Genomic DNA, 26,711 nt, shown 5'->3' on the forward strand with positions numbered 1-26,711 from the left:
AGCCACATTTCTTCTGGATACAATACAATGCTTTAAATGTGGACATTTAAGAAGAAGTTTGATTTGTGTGTTGTCAGTAAACTGAAATAGCAGTCTATTTCACAAGATATTGCCCACTTATTTGAATATATTGTTGATGTAACATAACAATATATGGTATTATTATTGCTTCATTGATAAATAGGAGAGAAGCCATCTAATGCATATTTAAATGACTGTGCTTACAGTTTCATTCAAATATACACTGGTCCTTTTTTGCAACATACCAGATAAGATAGCAGACTTGAACAAGTTATGTACAAATACAACAGGGTCAGGGGGTTGTGGTTCTCATCAGTTAAATATTGTATTAATGATTTAGTGTGCTGTTGTACTGGAATAAAAAACAACAACAACATTTCCATACAGACTAAAAAACCATAGTTAGAACTTAAAAACCCTGCACACACTAACAGGAGTTATTATGTCTGATTAAGTTTCTGCTCAGGTTGATGATAGGCTGATCACCAGTGCCAGTAAAAAATATAATTGTTTATTGTTCTAATAGTTGCAACAAAGTTCATGAGCGATACAGGGAGAGTCAATCAGGCACAGACTGTAGACACCCAAGAGGTCTAATTGCCTGACAATCAAAATCACCTGTTTCGGTGTGCCTGGCATTTAAATGGGGTTGTTTTAGTTTGTTAATGGAGCAGTAATATAGTGCAATAACAAAGTTAGCAATTAATTATGTATTGACTAAAAGATGAAAAGGTCACAGTGAAAAATAGGACCAAAACATTACATTTCATCACGTTACATTTCAACAATTATATAGTACAGCCACTCCTACCTTCTATCCCATCTCACACAACGTGTCATTTTATACTATCAGAATGTAATACATTTTTTGCAGATGTAGTTTTTGAATGTATAGCTACAATATTGTAGTTTTCTAAATCCCCTTACAGTGAGCAGTACGTGAATTTTCAAATTTAAGCTTTACGGTCAGCACTAATGCAGCGGCTGAGTTTAAAGTCTAATTAAATGGCATCCCCTGCTAATAAGTGACAACAGCATAAGGCTGGTCCCATCTCACATCTGTTCAATCATATGAAGACTTGTTAAAACCCAATAAGATATGCCTTTCTCCAGCTCCATGTGTTGGAGCAGCGCAAGACAGAAATAGAAGAATAAAAAAAATTTAAATAAAAGGAATTTACAACTAGTATAAGAATAGAAGGTAAAATGCAACACACAATACAAATAAATATAACCAGAGCAATAAAAGATACGGTTAAGAGGTAAACTGACATGGTGTGCTTCACAGCAGTGAGTCAAAAAGCGTAAACAGTGGACACGAATAATACATAATGTGCTTCAGTGATACTGAATGTTGTCTGTATTAATATAGCAGCAATTTAACAGATCAATTGTCCAGCAAGTTGACACAAACCGTTGTAACATGTAATTCTATGGAATGTGTACTCCTTTTAATCAAAATCTCTTCTTTCCTTTGTTCCTCAGGGGAATCCCTTTCCTGACAAGGATCTATTCAAAGTCATAAAGACTCACAATTAAGATTGTAATTACAAGAAAAAACACCCTCATTGGAATCGGACTACAGAAAAAAATAGTGGAGATATCTGAACTTCCAAAATAACATCTACCATTTAACTAAATGACCAATCTTCACAGTTCACCTCCTGAAGAAGGATTTGAATCAAGGGCTTGCTTCTTGCCTGTTCTTACATAGGCCCACTATTCTTTTTCACTGTCACATATCGGTGCTCACTGACATGTATGTTCACCTCAATAGCGAGAACAGAAGCGGGTTAAACAGGTCAATGGAGCTCAGACAAACACCTTGACTTACCATAACGTTCTGAGCTGCCGGTAATGGTTTACAAACGGTAAGAGTCTTAGGAAACGGCTCGAGAACTAAACGTTAAAAGCCTAAAGAGATCATCATGTCAAATCCTCACAAGTTGACGTGGGTCAAGGATAATGGCAGCTGGGGGTGGAGGTTTTTGAGGAGATGTACGTGGGTTCTCACGTTATAAGCGTCCCAGAAGATCAGTGTTTGAGCCTTTTTCTTCTATCAATCTTCATTTCATCGCCATATTGAAACATCTTTTAAAGGGATTTGTGACAAATAAAATCAGAAGTCTAAACAATCATTATTATACAGAGGTCATTTTATTGTCATTGTACAACACGGTTGCACAACGAAATGCTGATTGTACTGCTTTCTAAGAAAACACAAAAACTATATTATTTATATAGGATCAGTTTAGGAATCTCACAGACAGGAATTAAGCTGTTTTTGAACATTTCTATTGCTATGTTTTTATTATAAAGCGTCAGCTAAGAAATGTAATACCAAATGTCAATTATCCTTATTGCTTGTGTCCTCAAGTTATTTAAGATGGCATCATATCCAAAAACCTTTTAACCTGCTGAAAGATTAAAACAATGATGTACAAATACTTGTTGAATTGATGGTTGATTTTTTTCTTCAATTAAAGTAACCTATAAACATCTCTTCGAGTTTCCTTAGGTCCAATATTGTGTTTGTCTACCTCATGAACAACTTACTTTTGATATTGCTCAAAGAACCCAAGGATTTTTCCCAACGGACCTTTTATTCTGGAAGTCTGTTCCTTCTATACTTTCAACAACAGTCCTGCTAGTATAATATTTACATTTTTAGCTAGTTTATTTTTGCATCTAAATAACAGAGTACTTTAGTACATCTCCTCTGGACCTTCCTGTCTCAGTCCTTTATTACATCCTTCTTTCAAAATAAAGCGATCTTTGGCACACCTTGACCTTTAGCTAGAGCAGCAGAAACCAATATTTGCTGTTCACTGTGTAAGATGTTGCTCAGTACATAACACAAGTTTGTTTCCAATAGAAATTGCAGAACCTGTAACGGCCTTTCAGACAGGAAGTGCAGATTTATGGTCATATATAAGAGGCTCCACTTCCATAATGGGAAGCAGATTATAACAGAATTTTCCTCAAAGTTCATCTCAAATGCAAGCTCTCCCTATAATATTTGATTCTGATGTGGAAAAATTGAAATGCTCTGCTTTCTGTTGAGATCCACGCTCAACACAGGGTAATCCTTTCTTGATCCTGATACGATAATGACGGTAGAGATCATCCATCCTAAAACCAGCAGAAAACAGGTTACTCAAGGGCAGCTTGAATGTGATTAGCAGTCCTAATCTAATCTTATGATCTCCAATTGGATCCAATTGAACCAGCTTGGGCAACTCAACTAAAATGTTCACTCATGGGTGAATACATGTGTATGTGTGTGTCTCAATGTACTGTGCTTTGGACCTGAAATTACATCTAAGTAATGAGATAAATTCACTGTTGTGATGAATAAGATCCAAAATCGTGTACTGGCCTGGTTATATTCCATTGTATAATGTGTCTGTAGATCTTGCATTGCTTCCTGTCATACTTTAATCTCCTTGACAATCCTTGTGAGTCACTATTTACTCAAACAATTAATTATTTAGTTATTCAATTAAATGCTCTATTGGGTCGCTTTATAAATGAGCTCTTGTCTTCTGTAGCGGACTACAATAGCCATAGATCAGGAGACGCTGAGCGGATCATCACATGAAAAGCAACTTTTGATTTTTCTGATTCACAATCGGGCCAAAATGAAGCACGGCCGTGTCACAGAGCTACAGGCGGATTTCTATATCCCCATACCCCTGGATACGGACAACATCACGTCTCTCAGCCCCTTCCTGGTGCCCCAGGACCATCTAGCAAGTTCAGGCATCTTCTATTCAATGGCCGCATTCATGTTTTTTATTTTTATTGTGGGCACTTTCATCAATGCTCTTACGGTTGCATGCACCGTCCAAAACAAGAAGCTTCGATCCCACCTCAACTACATCCTTGTGAACTTGGCCGTGGCAAACCTTCTTGTGGCCGGTGTGGGCTCCTTCACTGCCTTCTGCAGCTTTTCAAACAGATATTTCATCCTCGGACCACTTGCATGCAGGATAGAAGGTTTTTTAGCAACACTTGGCGGTAAGACAAACTTTGAGACACATTCTATGAGATCAAGAACCTTGAGTTTTGATGAGGTAAACAATGTTTTTAATCCTACTTTATGTCGTTCCAGGTATGGTAAGCCTGTGGTCTCTTTCTGTGATTGCTTTTGAAAGATGGCTGGTCATCTGCAAGCCACTTGGTACCTTTATTTTCAAGCCCGACCATGCTATGGCCTGCTGTGTAGTCACCTGGGTGTTGGCACTGGTTGCCTCATGTCCTCCTCTGTTTGGATGGAGCAGGTCGGTATTACTCGCACACTCTTACATCTGCTCTGATACCAGGGATGCAAAGCTGGCGTGCTCACTCATTGCTCTTGTGTTTATCTCTCCAGGTACATCCCAGAAGGCCTGCAGTGCTCCTGTGGTCCAGACTGGTACACCACAAACAACAAATACAACAATGAATCCTACGTGATGTATCTCTTCTCCTGCCACTTTACTGTCCCCCTCTTTATCATGGTCTTTTGCTACGTCCAGCTCCTCTTTACACTGAAAATGGTGAGGCAAAGTTAAGAAAAAAAGTGAAAACGAAGAAAGAATGTTGTTTGGCTAATACTTGTGTAATACTGCTGCTTAACTATTTGGTACATTGGAGGACTAAACATGAAGAACACATAAATCATGAGACTTGGCTCACTTTTCTCTCTCAACAGGCAGCAAAGGCCCAAGCAGAGTCTGCCTCCACCCAGAAGGCAGAACGGGAGGTGACCAGGATGGTGGTCCTCATGGTGCTGGGCTTCCTGGTGTGCTGGATGCCTTATACCTCCTTTGCTATTTGGGTGGTCAACAACCGAGGGCAGACTTTTGACTTGAGGCTTGCTTCAATACCGTCCGTCTTTTCCAAGGCCTCTACAGTCTACAACCCGATCATCTATGTTCTCCTCAATAAACAGGTCAGCTGATACGTTGAAAAACCCACAACAGGTATGCTTTATAAGGCTTATTTGTAAATGTATTTTTCCTTTGATGTCTTTTAGTTCAGGGCATGCATGATGAAGATGATGGGAATGGGCGGAGCTGATGATGAAGAGTCGTCGACATCATCAGTGACCGAAGTCTCCAAAGTTGGGCCTGCTTAGACTGAACATCAAGACCATTGACTTCTCTGCCACTAATGATTGTGGATTGTAAATAACAGTAAATGTACGTGTGTTCTGTCAAAAAGGTATACGCAATTCAAATAATAAGGAAATATAAATGATCTGCAAAGTGTAAAAATAAAATAAAAAAACGAACATCCATTGAATATGGTGTCTGTATGTTGTTGATTCTGGGAAACAATACAGTCACTGGTTGGGACTGTAGTTTCCTTTCTGGATGTTGTGTTGTAAGGCACTGCAACACGGCTGTTACACAAGCTGCGTTGTGAAAGTAACTCAGTATTTACTGCGGAATTCAGATATGGTGGAAAAGTAACGTTATATTGGTTGCTGTTAATGATGCTCCCACAAAATCCTTGTTTTGTTTCTGTTTTTGCCAACGATACAGCTGCAGAGGCGACTGATCATTTGCGTTAATATCGTTGTTTTATATGATTGTGTTGCTTTGAATGTTCCTATGCAATTCAACAAAAACGTTTCCATTTGGTCATTTCTCATTTATCCTCCCGTCTCTGTCAATCCAACAACCCAATGCAGACGAGGACAGGTGATATTATAGAGTTACCGCACGGTGAGCATCTTCTGCAATTACTCCGTGTTCGAAACATCTTAAACCCTTTTTTAGGTCAGGGATGGGGGCAAAATGACAGAACGGTAACAAAGCAGAGTGGATTATGAAGGGCTACAGTGCAGGCGATTATTTGAGTGGGATTAACATGCTTGAAACAGTGGGATTAACAGGCTTGTTAAGAACAAGTGTGCATGTCTACATACACAAGTGCACCGTGTACACATAAGCTTGTGTGGTCCTTGATTCAGATACCTGTAGATAATGTTTCTACGATTTACCTTTATCTTGAATATCTTACTCCATTATTCAAACCTATTCAGGCTCGCAGGGAGGCTGGAACCGATCCCAGCTGACGATGGGCGAAGGCAGGGTTCTTAACAGCAGAATGTGTGTCTTTCAGCATTCACATTCAACATTTTAATCATTGTCTTACCATGTTTACCATGAACAACAACCTTTTACAAAGATCTAATGTATCTCTTAAACTTCCGTTAGATAAGCACCAACGTGTGCTTTACAAGCATTAGCTTGTGCAAGTGTGTTTTGTGTCTTTTCCAATGACAATAACACTGAACATGAAATTTGCAGCATGTTGTTTTCTGTAAACACGTGGCAGGCGTCGTTCTCAACCCTCGTTACGAGCTGTAAGGTCAGAGTCGTCTCTGTCGATCGATAAATTACTTACACCAATCAATGCAAAACCAAATGAATCTGTCAACTATAGTCAGTTAATCTTTTAATGGGGACAAGGGACATCCTGAGAACGTTTATAAAGTCAGTCCCCATACAAAAGTTTAACATGACGTTAGGGACACAGACTTTAGTATTCATGTCGGTCTCTTAAATAGTATATTCTTATTTTATGATATATGTGATATAGACGTAACACCAACACTGAAGAGAGCACTTGAGGTATAGCGATTGGGATAAATAGTCTGAACGGCGAAATGAGAGCAAATTGAGACATGGAACTGGACTTCTGGATACCCATCCCCCTGGACACCAACAATATCACGTCACAGTCCTTTTTTGGTCCTTCAGGACCACTTGGGAACCTCGACCACCTTCTACTCCATAAACATACATTTTTTTATACATAAAATAGTTTTCTTAAAATAATTGATGGTGTGTTGGTTGTCTTACGCCTCCTTTACTCTTTGGGTGGTCAACCACCGCGGGCAGCCTTTAGACCTGAGATAGGGCGACCATACCATCTTGCCTCTAAAAGGGCTCTGCGGTCTACAATCTCATCATCTATGTTGTCTTTATTAAACAGGTCGGTTAAATGTTGTGATAAACTTTTTTTATTTTTAAAGCAAAGCGCTTTTTATGCTTTGATGCAAAGAAGAATGGCAAAACCTTTGGAATGCTGAACATGTGCAAAAATAGTCTTTGTGTGTCATGTATGTACACTCCTATAATCTTACCTCAGTCTGAGGTGCTTTAGTGCAACATTATGTAATATAATCATAACATTTCCTCCTCTTGGCTTTTAAAGTGAAGATTCGCCACCTTTTTATGCGGATGTCCAATTAGTGCTGATGGTAAATGTATAAATACATTTCCCAGTGCGTGCAGAGAAGAATTTCCCCAAGGGGACTAATAAAGTGCATGTTTCTTTTTTCTTTTTTTTTAGTACCTCTGCACCAAGTACGTTACTGTCCCATCACTGGTATACGTAACAACATGAGATTTTGCAGCTGCGTCCCAGAGACACAGAGAACACCACTAACAACTGCAGGCTTTTTTAGACACTATATACTTTAATAGGTAGAAATAAGGTTGGAAATCTGCAAATATTCCTGTTGACCATACAGTAACTTTGAGGCTTTGAGTCAATACTGTGTTGAGTATACTGTGTTTGAGTCGTCAACGTCATCGTCAGTGACTGAAGTCTCAAAAGTTGGGTCTGCTGAGACTGAACATCAAGACTTGCCACTAATGATTGTGAATTGTATATAACAGTAGATTTACATGTGTGTTGTAATCTCTATTTTAGCAGGTTGCGATGGAAGAAGTTATTTGCATGCGTATGTGTGAACCAAAGCTTTAAAGCTCCTCCTTAAAGCCTAATCAGTCGAGCCTGAGACATTTTCGAAGGTCCTATAAAAGCACCTTTTACGCCCCATCAGCGGGAGACAAGCCTCTTTGAGAAGACTCAAAACATCTAGTGTGTCAGTATTATTTAACATTATTATTTTACTTATTTGACACACAACGAGAGAAAAATGAGGGGAATTCGCCCAACGGAGCTCCCAGAAGACTTCTGGATTCCCATCCCTCTGGACACCAACAACATCACATCCCTCAGCCCGTTCCTGGTTCCCCAAGATCACTTAGGGAGCCAGGCGCTCTTTTATTCCTTGTCAGCATTTATGTTCTTCCTTTTTGTGGCGGGCTCAGCCATTAATACCCTCACTATTGCATGCACTGTTTTATACAAGAAGCTCCGGTCTCATCTGAACTACATCCTGGTTAACTTGGCTGTGGCGAACCTCCTCGTCGCCTCAGTGGGCTCCTTCACCTGCTTCTTCTGCTTTGCCTTCAGATACATGATTGTTGGTCCTCTAGGGTGCAAGATTGAAGGATTCTCAGCAACCGTCGGTGGTAAGGAGTTACATGCATTCTTGTAATGTAAAAACCAGGGTTGTTAAATATGGTACGTTCATAGGGAGTGATTTATATCTCATTATATTACCATTAAGGCAAATATGTCTGCTTATGTGTTTTGATGTGCACTATATTGTGTCTATGGTTTATTGTTTTTTAAAGCACAATTCTATTAAACTTGGACGCTTACTCTGATCTGGGATCTTTCTTACAAACCCCACTGTGCGGATTTTATTGTCAGAACGGCTTCCAATAAAATTCTGCCACTTTGTCCCATGACAGAACAATCTATAATAGACAACTGTGTATTTGTCTGATTGTGTCTTCTAACTCCAATATTTTAAAGAAGACTGGCCACCATCTTTCTGTCTAAACTTAAAATAATATCGCGATCAGATACTGTGTTATGGTTTAATTTACCTATTAATCTAAAATACTTTAAAACGATTTGAATTGAAGTGCAGTCTATTCACTTCTTCAATGAAAATGTGATCGCAAAACATGTAATATGTAAATAGGTAATCATAGAGCCAATTACTGCTTTGTTAGGTTTTAGCTTCTGTTCGAGATACGCAACAGAATATGTCTCAGCTCAGTGAGGCATGCGGTTTTATTCTTTTCTGTCTCATTCCAGGTATGGTAAGCCTGTGGTCTCTTGCTGTGGTAGCATTTGAAAGATGGCTGGTCATCTGCAAGCCACTCGGCAACTTCATCTTCAAGCCTTCCCATGCTATAGGTTGCTGCGCAATGACTTGGGTCTTTGCTCTGATTGCTGCAGTTCCTCCTCTGGTTGGATGGAGTAGGTCAGTAAACAAAGGCCAAACACACATGCAGTTTTTTTAATAATTGAGATATGTCCTTCTGCACCTGACTTTTTAATTAATACAAACCTCCCCTCTCTTATAAGAGCTCTTGCATGGATTGTTTTATCTCCTGCCCCCAGACACACAGCCCCCACACAAGTATCTAAGTACACATAGGGATGCATTGTCTATCTCTCCAGGTACATCCCAGAGGGCATGCAGTGTTCCTGTGGACCGGACTGGTACACAACCAACAACAAATACAACAACGAGTCCTATGTGTTGTTCCTCTTCTGCTTCTGCTTTTCCGTCCCTTTCTGCACCATCATTTTCTGCTACTCCCAGCTGCTTTTAATGCTGAAATCGGTAGGCAATACGCCTCTGTTGGGTTTGAGTTGACACCATGTGAGTGTGTGCTTCCATCAGACTAACCAGTTTGACTACTTCTCCCACCAACAGGCAGCGAAGGCCCAAGCAGAGTCTGTCTCCACCCAGAAGGCAGAGAAGGAGGTGACCAGGATGGTGGTCGTCATGGTGATGGGCTTCCTGGTGTGCTGGATGCCTTATGCCTCCTTTGCTCTTTGGGTGGTCAACAATCGTGGGAATACATTCGACCTGAGACTGGCGACCATACCCTCCTGTCTGTCTAAAGCCTCCACAGTCTACAACCCGGTTATCTACATCCTCCTCAACAAACAGGTTGGTTCATCGTTCAGACCGGTGGTGCCCTCTAGTGGCGGCAAAACATATAAAAAGCTTGCGCTGTCCTCACAGAAAACCTAACATGCATTTCACAACTGCAGATTTATTTATTTATTCCTTTTGGATTATATGGACAGAAAGAATCTCTGTCATAACGGAAACAGCTAATATATTGTTATAGCGTGAATCTCTGAAGAGAGTTAACTGAAAAGTTATGTATGTTTTTTAATGATATGCAGCCATGGAAAAGATATTTCCCTCATCAACAAATGTTGTTTTTACCCTTTCAGTTCCGCGAATGTTTGAGGAAGATGCTGGGCATGAGTGCAGGCGAGGATGAGGAGTCATCAACAAGTCAGTCAGTCACTGAAGTCTCTAAAGTTGGACCTTCTTAGGTTGTTCATTTTGATGATTTAAATATTGTAAATAAACACAAATAGCATGACAAATGGAATGGTATTATTCTTAAATAGTTATATGCAAGGAAAAATAATAAAAATATTTTTGATTTGTGATTATTTGTCGTTGCCAGATTTCCCTTTTTTTCTTGTATTCTGTCCTAAAGTCTTTTTTTTCCTACAAGACAATATGATGTCTAATTTTGATCACTGGAAACCCATGGTAGTTATTAATCAATTAACCGTTGCATGCATGTCGTATTTAATAAATCTTTGGGAAAAAGTTTGAAGAGTTCTACTGTATTTGTTTTATTGGGATTCACTTACAACCTGTAGTTAACCTTAGAGCATAAACAGCAGACCCACAACTTTACAGCTCATATCCGCATGAGAGACAATTACTGACAATGTTGAACAAAAACTATGGGATCACCTCTTAAGGTAGTTTCTGATATAAGTGGGATGTTCTTGGGCCCAAAAGTCGTGTTCATGCATTGATGTATCGTATTGTCAAGACAAACTGGCAAGTCAAAAACATATGAATTTTTCACTCCATTTTGACAAAGAAGCCAAACCAAACCCATATCTCTGCTTTATTTATCCCCCCAGAATGTATTTTGAACCCCATTTGTCCATCTGCAGGTCTTTCACATGCATTATCAACCAGTTCATTCATATGTATTCACTGTGGTGCAACATACTGAGACATTGTGAGGTCATCGTTCAGCCTACAGATGGCGCCATATTGCCTCGTCCACACAGCAGGTACCACGTGCACTGTACTATAATAATTATAATATATATATTTATTTAAAAGGGACCATGTACAGTTAAAACATAAATGTCACCATTTGATGCACTGTACCAGATTTTAGCTACAGCTAATTCACATCTGTAGTTCCTTAACGCATCTGCAGTCCCACATAATATAACATGTCATATTATGATAAGAAAATGTTATATTAGATAGTATACTATTATATTATGTACTATATTTTTGACTCAAAGTCTTCCTTCTGCTGAAAACACTGCCAGACTCATAATAAATCCACAATGTTGCAGGTGCACGGTTCACAAGTTTACTCACCGAGCCGAGACTTTACCGTACAGAGTTTAGAGGAACACACACACACACACACACACACACACACACACACACACACACACACACACACACACACACACACACACACACACGAGCAGGAAGGATTTTCTACATATTATGCAAAAATAAAGTGCAACAGAGACAAGATCATTGTGCTTTAAGACAAAAAGCTAAAGAGGGTTAACAGAAGGATTACTCATTAATCTCTCCAGTCTAACAAGTCATACTGTTTCCATTTCACAATGTATGTGCCTCAGTATTGTAACCAGCTGTTGCCTATATGCTCATCAATATACAATATATATCAAACACAATACATCTAAACATATCAAGCTATATTGGAGACAAAAAAATCAAATATTTTTAGTTTTACATCTGAAAATGATAAATGCCACAACTAAACACACGTTACATGTTGCCTGTCTGTCATGCTGCTGAGAACAGATGAAAATCAATCGGTCCAATCAATACGTCGACATCATTGCTGCTGGGTTCTAGGCCACCGCGGGTCAACTGTGTTGCAGGGAAAAGCAAAGGGGAAACAAGAAACAAGGGGAAACAAGAACAATGTTTTCCTCACAACGTCCCTCAACAACCAATCTGAGAAACATGGAACATTACCTGATGTGAAGTGAACGCCACGAGGAGCAAAGGTGGACTTGGTTCACTTCACACCAGTGTAATTAGTGCAGCAGACCACCTGCCGGCGCATGGAGCAGACCTTCACACCAGCTCGTGGTGGTTCATGGAGATTCCTGTCGGTAGTCGGGAGCAAATCTGAGTTCTGCTAGTAGTGAACTTTTACCAATCACGAATAGTTCAGAACTAGCGGAATTCCAGACCTACCCTCGAAACATCACGGCGTCACATGGAAATAGGAATCAGAAAACATGAACTGGTACCAACCCCGCTTCTTGGATGATCTGTATAGCAGAACACTCTCCCCACAGACAATGCAGCAGTACTTCACCGACAATAACGAAAATTCAAAGTTAAACATGAGGAAACACATAATATTGAAATAAAGGAAAATAGTAGAAAAGTTTACAGATTTCTTTCGTTTCAGGATCCATCTTCTCCTTCTTGTGCAGTCCTTGTCCCACATGGAGTTCTTACCAAATCTGCGGGCCAGACACTTGAGCAAGGAGTGGACTCGCGGGGAACACAGCATCAACGGATTAAAATAAACTAGCGGCTTTTGGTGACCTGTGATCCGGGCTGAACTGTTGCTCCGGAAAGATTAACGCGTTACGGAGTGAGCACGCCAGAAGTAATTACTCTGTGTTAATCAGTTTTATGGAGGAACCTGAATTGTCCGTATAATCTACTTTGGTGTGCTGGATGAGAAACCTTCACCTGCGTCAACCCACTTCTGATTAGCGGTTCAACACTAAGAGGGGAGAAACCGCGAAGACAGCTGCTGCCCTAGTTTTGTGGCTTAATGCCTTGCTTAGATACATTTATATAGTGTCACTTTCATCAATGGTTATGGTTGCTTGGTACAGAAGCTCTTGGGGGCATAGCCTAATCCACACCTGATTGAATGTCCTGGGGGGCCTCGCGACCATTGGGTTCTCCAGCTCCTCCGATGTCTCCACTCACAAAACTGCTTCTTTACGTGGGTGAACAAAGACAGAAACAGGGACTCTTACAGTTTAAAATAACAACCATTGTTCTTCCATATGAAATAGGATCAGGATATGAAAACCACACATTACTCGCAGAAGGACAACACTGAGAGGCTTTGCTTCGCTTTCTGAGAGGCACACCATGCGTCTGTTCATTCCTTTTAAAGGGAAGAAATGTGAATGAGTGAACCGCATCATCCCCTTGTGTTGCTGTGGCTGTGGGCCATCGCACAGGAGGTAACAGACCAGCATGAATGGCAAGAGTGCTGCCGAGTTGGTGTATTTCCATGTATTTATCTCGGGATGATATCATTGCAGTGTTCCCTCACTAAAAGCCAATGAGACTATAGACAAATGACACCACAGGCGACTTCACGTGTCACCACTAAGCTAAAGGCAGACTAGTATTCAGCCGGATGACGTTTTGTAGTCTCATTTAGCCACTTGTCAGTAAACGCCTTTTTCAAGACAAATGTATAACTTTTCAACATCAATAAATTCATATTCACTGATGTACTTTATGTCGTAAAAAAACATCAAAATCTTCTACCCTTTTGCGAACTCCAGACATTTTTTTTCAGGCATCTAACCAAAAACCCATTCAAAAAATCCCTTGACTTCAAGAAGAGGGAACCGGAATTGCTAACTCCTTTCCGTCATCAGAGGCAGAGAAAGAGCTTCTTTGCGAGGCCAATGTGTGCGTGCGTGTTTCATACTGTATGATGCATAATCGTAACTGTGTAACTTCTGACCCATCTGGCAGCGCATCAGCTACTACATTCTGACCCATTTGGGTCTAATGGACTTTACATAAGGGTGAGAGGGTAACAAGTGTCAGCATCACGGTGCCTTTAATCTTTTTGCTCATTCTTATTCAAGACAATAATCATGCCCCTCTCACCGACTCAAGACAAAGAATGTGCATGCACATCACGCCACCCTTTCGAAAGTGTTTTTTTCCGACAAAAGTCAGCTCAGAAATTGTGTTAAGTTACCCTCGCCCCTTTGCCTTTGACACGAGGATTATGGCGTGACTTGTAGGGTCAAAGCGGAGTCTAAAAATCCAATGTGCTGCTGTGAACTCTCAAATCTGCACGATTAAAGGTGTTTCATACTGTATAATACATAATCGTAACTGTGTAACTTCTGACCCATCTGGCAGAGTATCAGCTACTACATTTTGACCCGTTTGGGTCTATTGGACTTTAGATAAGGGTGAGAGGGTAACAAGTGTTGTTAAAAACATGAGAGAATATATGAATACCTCAAAGAGTATGAATGAGTGATGTTTAGCAACATTGCTGTTGTTTTAAATTATGCAATGTTGCCTCTCAACGGTGCAGTCACACATAGCTGACTGTATAACCCCATGGTCTCATGTTGAGCAGACTTTAAAATTGTGCCCTAAAAGTTCAGGACAGAAGGAAGGAAGGACTGTCAAACTAAAACAAATTAAATTGACTGACAAATTCAGATCGTTCATACTGGTCTATAATGCCTGAGCGGTTGTTGCTCCCACATCTCTCATAGATTTGAATGCAGGATGAAGCCACGTTTTGGAGAGAAATGTTTCTGCTAATGTTCTGGATTTGCGGGCTGCCCATTCGTTTGTGGCGGTAAGTTTGTCTCTCCTGCGTTGTGTGTACACACAGCCTCCTCCTGGCTGCAACCCACTGCCTCCCGGATCTGATCTCTCTCCAAAACGCTTGCATCTTTTGTACATCTCCGTTCTCGCCGCGTGATGAATTGCACAAATAAGGAAAGCGGCACACACTTTCTCTTTCCTTCAAAGCCTCCATTACAAGGTGACAGGAATCGCTGTGTAAAGAATTAGTCAGCCTAAGAGGCAAAAGAACCCTTGCACACACTGGATCAATCTCTACGTAAAGAGGGTGTGATCGTCGGATTGTGTGTTTAAGAATGTCAGAAAAATTGCACTTCTTTTGAGTTATTGTGAAGTATAAGTGTTGCCCAGAAGATATTTTAGATATCAAGTAAGACTGAATCCCCTCCAATACAATTCATGGAGCACCATTTGACATTACATGCCTGGGCTAATTAGATGCACCGGAAACTGGTTGATCTTTATGTAAAATAAATGGAGATCAATGCATCATTTAAAAGCCATTTTAACTACTTTAGAAAGCAACACAAGCTGGCAGTAAAAGACAGCAATTAAGAATGCAAGAGGACGCCAAATTCCTTAATCACTGGCTCCTCTGATCCGCTAAATGCACACTCCTGTTGTGTATACCCCGAACTGGACAGCTTTGGACAGACACAGCTGCCACCCAGCGTCATTTTGCCAAAAACATCTTAAATTCAAAAATAAATACAAGCATCCTGAAAACCAGTGTGTGGTGGTCAAATAGCCCCAAAGAAATATCACAGTATTTCTTTTAATGATATCAGCACCACGGTGCCTTTAATCTTTTTGCTCATTGCCCCTCTCACCGACAAAAAATGTGCATGCATATCACGGCATCCTTTCAAAAGTGTTTTTTCCGACCGAAGTCAGCTCAGAAATTGTGATGAGATACCCTCGCCCCTTTGCCTTTGACCCAAGGATTATGACGTGACTTGTAGGGTCAAAGCGGAGTCTAAAAATCCAATGTGCTGCTGTGAACTCTCAAATCTGCACGGATTAAAGGTCTTACTTCCCCCACGTCAACCTAAATGGTGACTGACTATTATAGTTCCGCTACTTGTCCAATTAAGCTGCTTTAAGACTTGGCTGTCCTCTCATGCCCACCGTGGTCCGCATCTCTGTACTTACTTGGACCACAACATACAACACACAATATGAACTCAAGTTAATATGCACAGTTCTCCTGTGTTTGTTCCAGCTTCACAATGGATGCACTTCATGGTATTAGGTGTCCCAATGTGGAATCATTCCTCTCAAAAGTATAAGAAAATAATCATTTGCTTTCAAGCTTACGTTACTGTTTGATACACATACTCAGGGATTTTATTACTTTTTATTCCTAAATTGCTATAGTTATTTAGAAAAAGACAATATTGGTCACAGCAGGTCTCAATGAAATCCAACGATGGGCTCAACATTTACTTTTGTATGTCCGGCAACTAATTCCCATTTTAACGGACCGGACGGCAATCCGCTTTCAAGATTATTTGGGCATTTTGTGTCTTAAGGTCATCAGCTAATAGTTTTAATTACAGTTCAAATAAGTTTCCCTGTGGTGGCTTTGCCACCGTATCACTGCCAAGTTGGACACCACAGATAACCTAACCTCCTTATCCAATCAGAGGTCTACGTCTGCTTCAGAGTATAAAAGCTAAAGTCAGATGTGTAGCACCAGGCACCCACGGAGGTTGCAAGTGACAAGAAAGGTCAACTGCTGCGGACCTCCCTTTACGATCAGAATGGCAGAAGAGTGGGGAAAACAGGCATTTGCTGCCAGGCGGTACAATGAAGATACAACACGAGGAGCTGTCTTCACCTACACAAACAGCAATCATACCAAAGGTACAGTATCAGCTTTTTACTAATTCAAGGGCCGTGTTAACCAGAGCAAAATCTACACATTGTTTGCCAATGGAACCTGATTCAGATGTAATGATTCACAACCTTATTCTGTCGATTTTTAAGGGAATTCACTGGCTCTAGACAGTATATGGTTTAACTTGATAGACTTCAAATAATTATATTTGGTAGTTATTTTAAATACTCACACACTAATTCAGACATTTTATGTTTTGGAGTTTCAAAGTATATAGTTTAAAAAACGATCATTTAACCTAATTAATTTAGAGTTAAAATAAAAAATCGTCATTCTTATTAAAAGACAGATAATAGAGTTCCATTATCATTACATATGCTATATTCAAACGTTCATATATAAATAAGGGCTGTCTCAGTCTTTCAAAATAAAATTAAAAAAAGAAGATGTGGACCACTAAATATGAGATTGCTTTTTTGTTCTTTCAGATCCCTTTGAGGGTCCTAACTACCACATTGCTCCTCGATGGATTTACCACATTGCTACACTCTGGATGTTCATTGTGGTCGCCCTATCAGTCTTCACCAACGGTCTCGTCTTGGTGGCCACAGCAAAGTTCAAGAAACTCCAACACCCTCTGAACTGGATCTTGGTCAATCTTGCAATTGCTGATCTTGGAGAGACAGTTTTTGCCAGCACCATCAGTGTGTGCAACCAGTTTTTTGGTTACTTCATTCTGGGACACCCAATGTGCGTCTTTGAGGGCTACGTCGTCTCAGTCTGTGGTAAGTGGTCACTGTGTTTTTCTCTTTGATTGGAAGGTGTTTGGAGAGAGAGTTTTCTCCGTGCTGCATATGTTATCAGGCTGAGAACGAACCTTTATTGAGTATCCTTATTCTTTACACAGGTATTACCGCTCTCTGGTCCCTGACTATCATCTCCTGGGAGAGATGGATAGTTGTGTGCAAACCTTTTGGAAACGTCAAGTTTGATGCCAAATGGGCCACAGCTGGAATAGTGTTCTCCTGGGTCTGGTCTGCAGTGTGGTGTGCTCCCCCCATGTTTGGATGGAGCAGGTAGCCTGGTGTTTGTTAATCTTGAAAAAACAAACAACGCTGAGTTTTTAATTAATCGGAATGGTAAACTAAACATTTTCTTGCAACAGGTACTGGCCTCACGGACTAAAGACTTCCTGTGGACCTGATGTATTCAGTGGAAGTGATGACCCTGGAGTCCAGTCCTACATGATTGTTCTGATGCTTACATGTTGTATACTTCCTCTGGCCATCATCATCTTGTGCTACCTTGCAGTCTGGCTGGCAATCCGTGCTGTAAGTTATCTCACCGGCAGTTTTATACTCTATTAAGTAGATCTGGCAGAATCTCACACTGTGTTGATTTGTGGGTCACAGGTTGCCATGCAGCAGAAGGAATCAGAGTCAACCCAGAAAGCTGAGAGAGACGTATCCAGGATGGTCGTCGTCATGATTGTGGCATATATTGTCTGCTGGGGACCGTACACAACTTTTGCTTGCTTTGCCGCGGCTAACCCTGGATATGCCTTCCATCCTCTGGCTGCTGCCATGCCTGCATACTTTGCCAAGAGCGCCACCATCTACAACCCAATTATATATGTCTTTATGAACCGACAGGTGAGCACAACAGTAACATTGCTCAGCTTTTCTATGTTCAAATCAGAAATCTTTTAACATGCTTTTTTTATTCTCTCCCCATCAGTTCCGTACATGTATCATGCAGCTCTTTGGCAAAGAAGTAGATGATGGATCTGAAGTATCCTCATCAAAGACAGAGGTCTCCTCCGTGGCTCCTGCATAAAGCTGTTGATATTCTCCTTTTTGGGGAAACAAATGAGCACCATTGTGATTTGTACAGTATATATGTATTGTTTCATTTATCTTTTTTTTCTTTTTTTTAGTAAATATAGCTTTCTGGCAAAAGACAAAAACAACATCAAAAAAATATATGACGCAAATGAATCATGATACGACTATGTCTTTTTTCAAATGAACATACATGTGAAGCATACTGAAAGTTTTGTTTTTGGTGGAACTACCGGTGCAGAGATAATCAGATGCCATACTGTTCAGTATAAGACCTTACCAATATTTTAAGGTCTTAAAAAACTTTAAAAAATAGGGTTATGGAGCAGCTTCAGCTTGGTGGAGGTTTTGTCGTAAAACAGGCTAAAAGAAACATGAGGGTTGACATAGTATCAATCTTACAATGGTAGAAGTACTTGACTAAGTCAGGGATTCATTCTGAGCGTCAGAAGTCCACGATCACCCTTCCAAATTCTCTGTAACCTCCACCTGGGATAAAGCTGGCTGAAAAAGACTGCAGGATTTTCACAACTGAAAACAAAATAATTTCCTTAAAATATAAACCTAGCTCGAGAAATTGTTAACGCGGAAGACCAGTTCATGGACACTGGCTGGAGACAAACGGGGCAATTCCACAATGTAACCAATATACGGTTTTAAAGTGAAAACACAGAGAGGATTTTCTCCTAATGTAGGACTAATGAGATATGTTGAGGTGGCAGATTGCAACCAACTGAATACTCCTGCTTAGCCCTCCATTCCAAGCGTGTCGGAGAACTAGCGTCTCCTTCAGGCAACACAAAAACAATGTCAGTGTTTGGTTTGTCCGTTCTGGGCTACTTAGAAACATAACAGTACAACACCGCGAACTCTGTGAAGAGGATCCGCCTCCGATTATGTAGATATGAAGGGCTCAGTCTAAGCCTACAAAAACACAAGGTTGCTTAGTTTCAAGTAATTAAACACTAATGAAAACATGAATATATGAATGGTATTCCATTTCTGCGACTACATCCCCCTAAATTATACTCTCTGGTCCTTAAGTTTAGCTTTTTTGTTGTTGTTTCTTCCTATTTTTGATTATAGAAAACAAGCTCCAATGCTCAGGCTAACTACCCAGAACTTAATGACAGAGAGATAAGTTAGCACCTAGCAGGTCAAAAAGGCAAACTCGTAGGGGCCAAAAACTTAGATAGCGGCGACTAGACCAGAGCTAAAGGGAGAGTGAATAGGCTATAGTTTTGTTTGCCAGACGACGACAATCTCCACTTCAGCGCTAATATTACTGTGTGACTACCAGATGTCTAGGAAGGCAATTTGATGCTAATGCATTAGCCACAGAGGACAACATGTCAGGGCTGTCTTGGCTTGTTTTGGAGTTTCTCTGCTATTTTTCCCAGGCCAACTTAATTCAAAATAGCTCAATTGGGCAAAAAACAGCCGAATCTGGCAACACTGAGTGCAGAGTGGGGCACGCTCATGTGCACTAACGCCAAGGAGGGAGGAGCTTGATAACATAGAGGGAGAGCGACTTTATTCTCTGCCTAGGTCGACATTACTCCTCGATATCTTTACATATCAAATACTGCTATATTTATGTTCAGCATGTTAAATACAGCTCCTTTAAGAATTATTGCATAGCATATTTACCCAAATATTTCTCCATTTGTTATTTGCCAAGAAATATAAAAAGGTTGCTTGCTAGGTTTGGCTGACTGATGAGAACATAAACACTAATATTCGAACAATGCAACATTAACTGTAAATGGTAAGTCATCTTGTGGTTAAATGTATTATTCACTTTGAGATGTGCTTTATATAGATCAGTCTTTCATGTTTCATGTCTTAGTGCCAAGAACATGTGCCTCATCACCATTCATATGTGGAGTAAAGGTGTAGGTGGAGACTGGGAACCAGTCGTCTGATCTTTTGTAATACAGTTCACTTTTTGAGGCACTAGTTTTCCTTCTTGCACAGCTGCTCATAGTTCTAACACATGACACTTCAAAGAATACAATCGACATACCAACATATGGCCTTTACTTATGAATTATTGATTCAAATTAAATGCTCCAATGGTTTAACATGACAATCCATGGAATGATTGCAAACAAGTGGACACACATTTAATCAACATAAACTAACAACTGCAACATAGCCAAAGTATTAGATCAATGTTCCCATGTTTCAAAGGATTTATTCGTAAAACAACCACTGTTCATTAGATAACCAATAAGACTGAATTATGAAATGAGGTATGAAGTGAGTTTACAAGTATTGCAAGCTAACATTGAAATAACTGAAAACAACTGAAATGTAGTAACGCTTAAGTATCAAGTAAGATACCCCCCCCCCTGCTCTCTTCCACAGGCAGGTCAAAGGTAATTTTCAGCTACCCAGCAGACTCCTCACAGGCTTCTGTCAGTATTCTCCTCCTGCATGCTGTGGTTTGTTATGTATTTGCAGCGTTTTCCCTCTAAATGCTCCACATATGTAATCAAATTGGTGAAGATGTTTTGATAATTTGCTCGGGTTTTGACGATTTGCATCTGTTTCCCTAAGTTGCAGTGCATTGTTCTTAGGGCCACTGCACATTAATTAATTGTGAGGTTGACATCTTTTATTTGGAGTGAAATATCTTTACAAATATTCAAGGGCCAGGAAATTCGAAAATATTCAAGGTTTCTAAAGGACGAATCCAAGGACTTTCCTTTCAAAATGGAATGGTTCCGAGACAAAAGGATTTTGATGCTTTCAAGATGAATACTACCGTGTGTTAATGCGTGCTAATTATTGGATGCCTGGTGTAGCCTCCAGAAGAACTCAGTTCAACAACTTCTCTCGTTCTCTATATTTATTTACTAAATGATCACAAGCAAAGTACTCAGCGCTGCAATTGCAAAAGCAGTGAGCGGTACAGCCAACACGCAGGTTGGGTCAAGAACAACTGCCCCCCAAACAGAAGTGGGGCCTTTCATACACAGGTAATCGTCACAGGTTCGTCTCGCCTCGTCCTAACATCTGATTGGCTCTATCCTGTCAAGAGGAGGAGAATCCCATGTTCTCATCTTTTCTCACAAGACTGGACCGTGCAACGACCCGTCTGCTTCACTAATGTCAACATACTGATAAACAGTTGTGAGTGTTGAAGTGCGCAGGCGTGTGACTGACTTCCCTTGAGAACTGGACCTTTCATAGACACAACCAACTCCAGCTGCATAGCTGTGTTATACTGACCTCGCTGACCTGAACTTTAATAGGCATGAAGAGTAATGGAGAATATCTGCAGAATATAAGGATTTATATTATCAATCCCCCTTTTTACATAATTTATTATGTAAACTAAACAATAATATAAAGCTCCAACCATGGACTATATCAGTTCATAACTATGTGTGTTAATTATTGAACAGACTGGAAATCTCTAACACGTGCCAGCTCATATAACATGTTGTTTCTTGCTGAAGGGAATTAAATACAAATGACAACAACGAAATGCCTCAACCAGATGTTGTCTTTCTTGGGTTGGGCTCCCAAAACAACAGCTGTATATGCAGAAGGTGGTCCTACTACTCCTGCCCAGACGAACCACCGCTTTTGGGTCAACCCTCTTTTATTTTGAAATGTAACCGGATGTTGTGCGTGTCATCACCATGCGCGCATGTTCACCCTCTCCGCCACACACGTGAACTAAGAGAAGAAGACGTCGGTAAAAGCCATGTCCAAAACTAGTACGTATTTTATTTCTGTTCACATCTTTGACTAAGTGTATTCACTCACCAAACAGCTGTGGATGGTTTTAATTGGACTGTTTGGTTTCTTACAGAACAAAAACGAGCCAAACGTCTCAGCTTACTTGCAAAGTTTAATAAGGTAAGCGCGAGCCTGGCTAACGTGTTTTATGTGGCTAACTTGTAACGAGCTCAACGTTACAAGTTTACCTGCTGTGTAGTTCAGTCTTTGCTTTCAATAAAATATCACGTGCTAATGTCGGGACAACCCAGCGCCACGGAGACATGCTGCAAATAGTTGCTCCCCTGTGAGTCGCCTCAGACTGCAAAGTATCGCGAGGACAGCGGAAGATCCCGTATCAACTCTCGCCATCGCCATACTTGAGTGTACATTTAACAACACAACAATATTCACCCCCTGACATGGGAACATCGACGAAATGTTAGTTTGAATAGCTTTATATTTCTTCTTTTGGGTCCAAAACTATTTCAAGTGCAAATAATACATTTGGTGTGTTTTGAATTGATTTGATTTCTGTTAAAATAGTCATTATTGATGGAAAGAAGAAAAACATCAATGGTAGTAACAGTTGATTCCAGACTGTTTGATGGTTGTGTATAACATGCTAAAGCACATGCACACACTAATACACTAGCAGAAACACTCTTTACTACATTTTACGATATGTAAAAGTCAGATTTTGAAGAGAGTTTCCGACATGATTGTAATCTCAGATTTGATTGTTTGCTCAGTGAAATGCGTACGCTTCTGGTTCAATTTACAAAGCCTCACAGATGTAGCAATATCTTGATTTTTACATGTATTGGGTTGCACTGTGTGACTTTTTATAATTAACTAAATCAATATGTATTATGATACAATATAGGCTATTTTCTATATTTTTCTTCTGTCTGCAGGCTCACGATGGACAAAAAAATGCTGATGCTTCAGGGAAGACCAAGAATTCAGAGCAGTCATCTTCACGGCACGTCCGAAGACCAGAAGAAATACGGAAGCAAAGGGTGAACATTTGAAAGTCTCGCCTGTGCTCCCATTTGAGGTTACATTGCTGATATTATCTTGAGGTTAACCAATCTCTTAATTTATATATTTCCTAATTAGCTCCAGGAGCTCCAGGATAGGCAGAAAATCTCCAGAGAACAAGATCTGATGAAGAGGAGGAATTTGCAAAGCTTTCAGAATGACATCCTACTGCGACAAAGAGCGTTCGATCAGAAGGTACATTTCCGTCTTTTTAGAAGTGGACGGCAGTTAATACAACTGCATTCTGTGCAGATTGCCACTGTGGTGATTTGGGTTTTCTTCTTTGTGTTCACAGGAGATGGACATGCAGAGTTTGGAGAAGAATGTTAATTTTGAAAATGAGAATTCGAGGAAGGCATATTACAGAGAGTTTAAAAAGGTACCTAGATGCTCCATACATGCTCATTTCTGGCAGCATATACACAGCACTCAGCACTTTTTCTCTTCACTTCAAAAAAACAACCAGAAGTCAATGAATGTTGGAAAACACTATATAACACTTATTTCTTCAGCTGTGATAGAAGTATAATAGAGCAGGGTGAAATGGATTTTGAACACCAAACAAAACTTTTTTTTAAAGGTAGTGGAGGCCTCGGATGTGATTTTGGAGGTTTTGGATGCACGTGACCCTCTTGGCTGCAGATGTCCTCAGGTGGAGCAGGCAGTCATTCAAAGTGGAATGAACAAGAAGATAGTTTTGGTGCTTAATAAAATTGGTAAGTTAACTAAATACATTTTGAAAGTATATCTTTCATGGATTGTCTGTATTTCCATAATTTCACTGGCTGACAAAGTAATTGGTGTTTTATTTATTCTGTGAAATTATTTGGTTATAGATTTGGTGTCAAGGGAAATCGTGGAAAAGTGGATTAAATATCTCCGTAATGAGTTCCCAACAGTAGCGTTCAAAGCATCTACCCAGCAACAGAACAAGAACTTGGTATGCAGTTAAAGTTATACTTTGATCATGTAAAAATGTAAATTTTAGATAAAAAAAAAAGTCACGCTACGGAATAACATTTCCCATTATTTCTCGTGCCACGGACAGCAACGCAGCAACGTACCAGTGACGCAAGCATCCGCGGAGCTTCTCAGTACCAGTGCTTGTATTGGTGCCGATTGCCTGATGAAGCTACTCGGCAACTACTGCCGCAACCTAGACATAAAGACGGCGATCACCGTTGGTGTTGTAGGTAAGCGCCGCGTCCAGCCGTGGGCCAGATCCTTTTGTTGTGTGAGGCGAGGTTGTCCAAAGTGAAATAATTTGCCCCCCCGCCCCCCTCCTGTTTTGTAGGATTTCCTAACGTGGGGAAGAGTAGTTTGATCAACAGCTTGAAACGGGCGCGAGCGTGTAATGTCGGAGCCACTCCTGGTGTCACCAAGTAAGCACCCCGTGAGCTGTTGATCCTGAAATCCTGCTTGTCCACGTCTATTCGTGCTGATGGGTTTGATTATTTTTCTTCAGGTGCCTTCAACAGGTGCATTTGGACAAACACATCAAGCTTCTAGATTGCCCTGGCATTGTCATGGCGACTTCAACGACTGATGCAGCAATGATTCTTCGCAACTGTGTGAAAATCGAACAGCTTGTAGATCCTCTGCCACCCGTGGAAGCCATCCTTCGACGCTGCAACAAGGCGGAGGTCTGTCGCGTCGTCGCAACCCTTTTCTGTGTGTTTCCTGATTGTGTCTTTTGCCTGCCGCCATTACAGTAATTTTTTCGGAATGTACAGATCATGGAGCACTACGGGGTTGCAGACTTTCACACCGGTCTGGAGTTCTTGGCAATGCTTGCTCGACGTCAAGGTAAACTGAGGAAGGGAGGACTGCCTGACACCGACAAAGCTGCAAAGAGTGTGCTAATGGATTGGACAGGGTGAGTCAAAATTGAGATTTTTGGGGTGTTTTGACAAATTACCTTAAAATAGGTCGTAACACTGTGCTAATTTCCGAATGTTCTGTTATTTAGGGGAAGGATCAGCTACTTCACACACCCTCCAGAGACACACACCCTTCCCACACACGTCAGCGCTGAGATTGTCACAGAGATGGGTAAAGCTTTTGACTGGGATGAGCTGGAAAAAGGAAATCGGGAGGTTCTTGCAGGTAAAAGTTACTTCTAGTGCAATTTAGAAGTTTTTCAGGAAAAATCACGTACCTCACTGTCAACAGTTTTCATTGGGCTACTTTTGTTTGGCAAAGTAGTTCATGGGGCAGTGATCTCAAAGCCCCATATCATGAACCAGAAGTCTACACACCAGTAGATTTAAATGAGAACATTATGTTATGCCTTCCGTTGTAACATACCCCAAAGAAGCAGCAGTTGTTCCAAAGTTGGATGTGCTTTTTCGCTGTCTTTCAGAGTCATCGTGTCCTGATGTCCAAATGGGTTTTTGCATGGAAATCACTGGAATGACACAAGGTGGCCAGGGTGAACCACCTTCTGAGCTGGAAATGGAGGGGGGGTTCTTGGAAGAGCTGGAATTTGAAGACGAAACTGAATCTATGGAGGATGGACAGGACCAGGAGGTGTGAAACGGCACAGTCCTTGGAGCTTAAGTGTTTACTTGATAACACCACATTTGTAGAAATGCATCTTCTTTAACTTAACTTTCCCTTTTGCTCAAAATAGTTTGGACCAATGACAGTGGAGATAAAATCTCAGAGGTCAAAGAAAAACTTGCCGACAAAAGATGCTGCATCCAGGGCTCCTGAGTTGAAGAATATCTTGCATGTAGATCCTCTACAGCAGGGTCAGGCCCTCCGGGCTGCCGGCAAGAAGAGGAAAAAGCAGCAGAAAAGAGCTGGTTTGTATAAATATTGGTCTCGGCCGAATACTATTTATAATTTGTGGTGAGATCACGCTATGATTTCTTGAAACACTTATTAACCTTATCTGTGAAAAAGAAAACAAAATTACTCCGTTCTCATTGAAACAACCGATATTCAAGACCACCCAAGATTTAGATAACTTCATCAGTTGATGGTGGGAATGGGGAAACCCCAGTGGGCATTACATGTGACGGAGACCTCTATTCCTGTATAAAAGGTTTTATTGGTCTGTAGTGTTTTTTTTCTTCACCTCCACGTAGCAGATGGTCAGCATGTAATTCCGCAACATAAAGTAATGCATTTTCTCTATGTTTAATCATGCACAATTAAACTAATATTTGTTTGTTTTATTTTTCTCTGCAGACAAAATTGCCACCAAACTCTCAGACACCTTGTCAACTGCAATGGACTCATTTTTAGATATGTGATTTAAAATAAAAGATTAAAGCAGTACATATTATTTGCGTCTTGTCCCGTTTTGATGTAAATTGTCAGTATTCTGATTAATGTAGTAAAGGTGAACCTTGATCCTTTCTTCATTTCATTATAAAAATAAAAATGTTCATGGTTGTTTTTCAGAATGTTAATGATATCCCTGTTCAGCCACTGGTCCTTAAAATCTCTGGTAAAAGTGAACACAAATGATTTGCTCCTGCATGTCTGTGATACTTGCATCATTTTAATTATTTATTTTTGCATCCCAGATTACACTTTTTTTAATCAAAACCCTACAGTTGTATCTTATTTGCACTATAAACCTACTTACAGGTAAACACCTGCACTAAATAGGCAGTTTTGAAAATGTGCAACCTCACAG

At 40.4% G+C, this 26,711-nt stretch overlaps 4 protein-coding genes across 4 annotated transcripts; all 4 read left to right on the forward strand.

Moving 5' to 3' along the window:
- Positions 1–3,662: 3,662 nt before the first annotated feature.
- LOC306736240 (blue-sensitive opsin-like) lies at positions 3,663–5,143 on the forward strand (the record flags this gene model as incomplete). Its single annotated transcript, XM_079217856.1, has 5 exons — positions 3,663–4,041; positions 4,136–4,304; positions 4,397–4,562; positions 4,718–4,957; positions 5,042–5,143. 5 exons carry the CDS (start codon positions 3,663–3,665, stop codon positions 5,141–5,143), a joined length of 1,056 nt encoding a protein of 351 aa, XP_079073982.1.
- A 2,820-nt stretch (positions 5,144–7,963) lies between these two features.
- LOC306736239 (blue-sensitive opsin-like) lies at positions 7,964–10,245 on the forward strand (the record flags this gene model as incomplete). The annotated part of the gene is made up of 5 exons (XM_079217855.1): positions 7,964–8,342; positions 8,980–9,148; positions 9,349–9,514; positions 9,608–9,847; positions 10,141–10,245. The coding sequence occupies 5 exons, from the start codon at positions 7,964–7,966 to the stop codon at positions 10,243–10,245; spliced, it is 1,059 nt and encodes a 352-aa protein (XP_079073981.1).
- Positions 10,246–16,368: 6,123 nt separating this feature from the next.
- LOC306736238 (red-sensitive opsin) lies at positions 16,369–18,281 on the forward strand (the record flags this gene model as incomplete). Its single annotated transcript, XM_079217854.1, has 6 exons — positions 16,369–16,471; positions 16,934–17,230; positions 17,353–17,521; positions 17,611–17,776; positions 17,858–18,097; positions 18,183–18,281. The coding sequence occupies 6 exons, from the start codon at positions 16,369–16,371 to the stop codon at positions 18,279–18,281; spliced, it is 1,074 nt and encodes a 357-aa protein (XP_079073980.1).
- Positions 18,282–21,954: 3,673 nt separating this feature from the next.
- On the forward strand, positions 21,955–26,368 carry gnl3l (G protein nucleolar 3 like). The gene is made up of 15 exons (XM_079218135.1): positions 21,955–22,017; positions 22,113–22,159; positions 22,936–23,040; positions 23,141–23,257; positions 23,358–23,441; positions 23,643–23,778; positions 23,899–24,002; positions 24,111–24,255; positions 24,357–24,444; positions 24,528–24,705; positions 24,796–24,938; positions 25,032–25,168; positions 25,425–25,591; positions 25,695–25,869; positions 26,258–26,368. Exons 1-15 carry the CDS (start codon positions 22,005–22,007, stop codon positions 26,320–26,322), a joined length of 1,704 nt encoding a protein of 567 aa, XP_079074261.1. The 5' UTR covers positions 21,955–22,004; the 3' UTR covers positions 26,323–26,368.
- The last annotated feature ends 343 nt before the right edge of the window (positions 26,369–26,711 follow it).

This window comes from Taurulus bubalis (assembly GCF_910589615.1).
Source record: "Taurulus bubalis genome assembly, chromosome: 5".
NCBI classification, from domain to species: Eukaryota; Metazoa; Chordata; class Actinopteri; order Perciformes; family Cottidae; genus Taurulus; species Taurulus bubalis.